Consider the following 2500-nt stretch of genomic DNA (forward strand, 5'->3'; position numbering starts at 1 on the left):
AATGGGAGAAGGAAAGGCAAGGAAGTAAAGAATGAAAAGGGTAAATTTAGTAGGAGGAGGAGGAGGAGGAGGAGGAGGAGGAGGAGGAGGAGGAGGAGGAGGAGAGAAAGAAAGAGAGAGAGAAACAAGACACACTCACAGAAAAAAAAGACAAAAAAAAAAAAAACACCTTTAACACACACAAACAAAGAAAAACACACACAAAAACACGAACACAAACACTCAACACACAAAAAAACGAGAAAAAAAAAAAAAAAACACCAAGAAAACACCTGTATATATTTTGGACAGGTGAGAATCCTTACCTGCATCGTGGTACCTGATTTCATGAGTATACATAATTTTAATTCCAGATTCATCCTTGAAAAGATGTCCCTCTGGGTTGTCATAATGGGTCTCCATCATGTAATATTTAGGTCCCCGGGGGGTGAGGGGGTAGCCAGCCTCGGGGGGAGCGAGAGACCCTGGGGGGAGAGATGGGGGAGGTCAGAGAGAGATAGAGTAAGAAGAAATGGTTTGTTTGGCTGTTTGTGTGTGTAGAAATTATTTGGTTTTCATTTAGGTTGGGTTGGGCAACGTTTGGTTAATCTGGATTGGTTTGAGTGAGGTTTGGTTAGGTTAGATTAAGTTAGGTTAGGTTGGGTGAGGTTGAGTTAAGTTTGGTTTGGTTAAAGTTAGGTTGGGTGAGGTTAAGTTAGGTTTTGTTTGGTTAGGTTAGGTTAGGTTAGGTTAGGTTAAGTTTGGTTTGGTTAGGTTAGGTTAGGTTAGGTTAGGTTAGGTTGGGTTAGGTTAGGTTAGGTTAGGTTTGGTTTGGTTTGGTTTGGTTTGGTTTGGTTAGGTTAGGTTAGACTGGGCTGGGTTATGTTAGGTTAGGCAACGTAATATGAAATAAGGTTAGGTTACGTAAGATATGGTTAATTAAGGTAAGGTTACGTGAGGTGAGGTAACGTTAGGTAAGGTAATATTAGATGCAAGTAGAGAGCAGGTGTTTGCCACAGGTAAAGGGGAATTAAGGTGTTCGTGTATTGTTCAGGTGACGCTAATCAAGGTACAGAACAGGTGAATATGACGAGACAGGTAAGGAGATGGAAACATTACCTTTACATAGCCAGAATGTTGATAATTTGACGCTCGTGTAAAGGAAACAGAAAACAAATGTACATAAAAATATTAGTGTTAAATTAGTGTTTATCTTAGAAGCCTCAAGGTAAATAGGGAAGGGTAAAAGGGTTATTAAAACTATATATTGATGCTCAGGTAAAGGAAAGATAAGAAAACAGATGTATATAAGATAAGATAATAAGTTAGTGTTTTAGAAGCATCCTGGTAAATATAGAAAGGTAAGACTAATTAAGCACAAGACAGGTGAGAGGAATCATGAACAGGTGAGATAGTGATACCAAGTCAGCATTACCGACAAGACACTGAGGTAATTAGATAAAAGGTGAAATTAATTAAAGGCTGGAGTCAGGTGTTCATCACTTAGACAGGTAAGGTGGTGGTGTGTTTGTAATGCTGACAAACACAAGTAATTAAGGAAGGGTGAAAGTAGCGGCAGGTAGAGCTTAGGTAGAATATGTAATTAATATAGAGAAAATAAAGAAAAGATATGTAACTTTACACACACACGGAGAGAGAGAGAGAGAGAGAGAGAGAGAGAGAGAGAGAGAGAGAGAGAGAGAGAGAGAGAGAGAGAGAGAGAGAGAGAGAGAGAGAGAGAGAGAGAGAGAGATGGAAGGAAGACGACACGAGAAGGGGGAAGAAGAGGAAAAGGAAGAGGAGGAGAAAGAGAAGGAGGAGGAGGAGGATGTGAAGATGAGTTGTGAAAGAGGACTAGAAGGAAGAGGAGTTGAGAGACAGGAGGAGGAGGAGGAGGAGGAGGAGGAGGAACACAAGAGGAATAGTTGGATGGAAAAAAAGATGGAGGAGTGAAGGACAATATTGGAGGAGGAGGAGGAGGAGGAGGAGGAGGAGGAGGAGGAGAAGAATATGAAGACAATGAGAACGAGAAGGAGGAGGAGGAGAAGGAACAGAAGGAGGGAACGGAAGATGGAGACAAAGACAAAGAAGATTTAGATTTTGAGAAAGAGAGAGAAATTTATCACACACACACAAACACACACACACAGTATTGCATCTTCATCACTCAAGATTATATCAAGTTAGAAATTTCTCAGTCTTACCTCTGATCCCACGGCCCAGGTGACCATAACGTGATTACAAGTTTCAATATGCTGTAAAATCTCTTTCTCATAACACCCACTTCCTGCAGACGCCGCCAGGCCCTCAAACACCTCCTGCTGCCCCTCCGCCAGGTCCGTGCACTCGTAAACAATGATGTGGTGCACGTATTGCTCATTGCCTGGCGTGAAGATGGGCTCGTACTGTTGTTTGGGGGGAATGGGAGTAAAGGGTTAGTTGTGGTGGTTTTGCATCGTTTGGGGTGTTTTTTGGGGTGTTTAGTGGTGGTGGTGGTGGTGGTGCTGCTGCTGCTACCACT

The 2500-nt window shown here is 42.1% G+C and overlaps 1 protein-coding gene across 1 annotated transcript in view; it reads right to left on the reverse strand.

The window, feature by feature from the left end:
* The window catches only part of LOC135094526 (MOXD1 homolog 2-like), a 108324-nt gene that overhangs the window by 14937 nt on the left and 90887 nt on the right, over positions 1-2500 (reverse strand). The window contains exons 5-6 of the mRNA XM_063994700.1: positions 2185-2384; positions 306-466 (exon numbers count right to left, since the gene is read on the reverse strand). Of these exons, the coding sequence (XP_063850770.1) occupies positions 306-466; positions 2185-2384 (361 nt within the window). The remainder of the gene's footprint in view (positions 1-305; positions 467-2184; positions 2385-2500) is intronic.

Source organism: Scylla paramamosain, chromosome 45, assembly GCF_035594125.1.
Source record: "Scylla paramamosain isolate STU-SP2022 chromosome 45, ASM3559412v1, whole genome shotgun sequence".
In the NCBI taxonomy this organism is placed as follows: domain Eukaryota; kingdom Metazoa; phylum Arthropoda; class Malacostraca; order Decapoda; family Portunidae; genus Scylla; species Scylla paramamosain.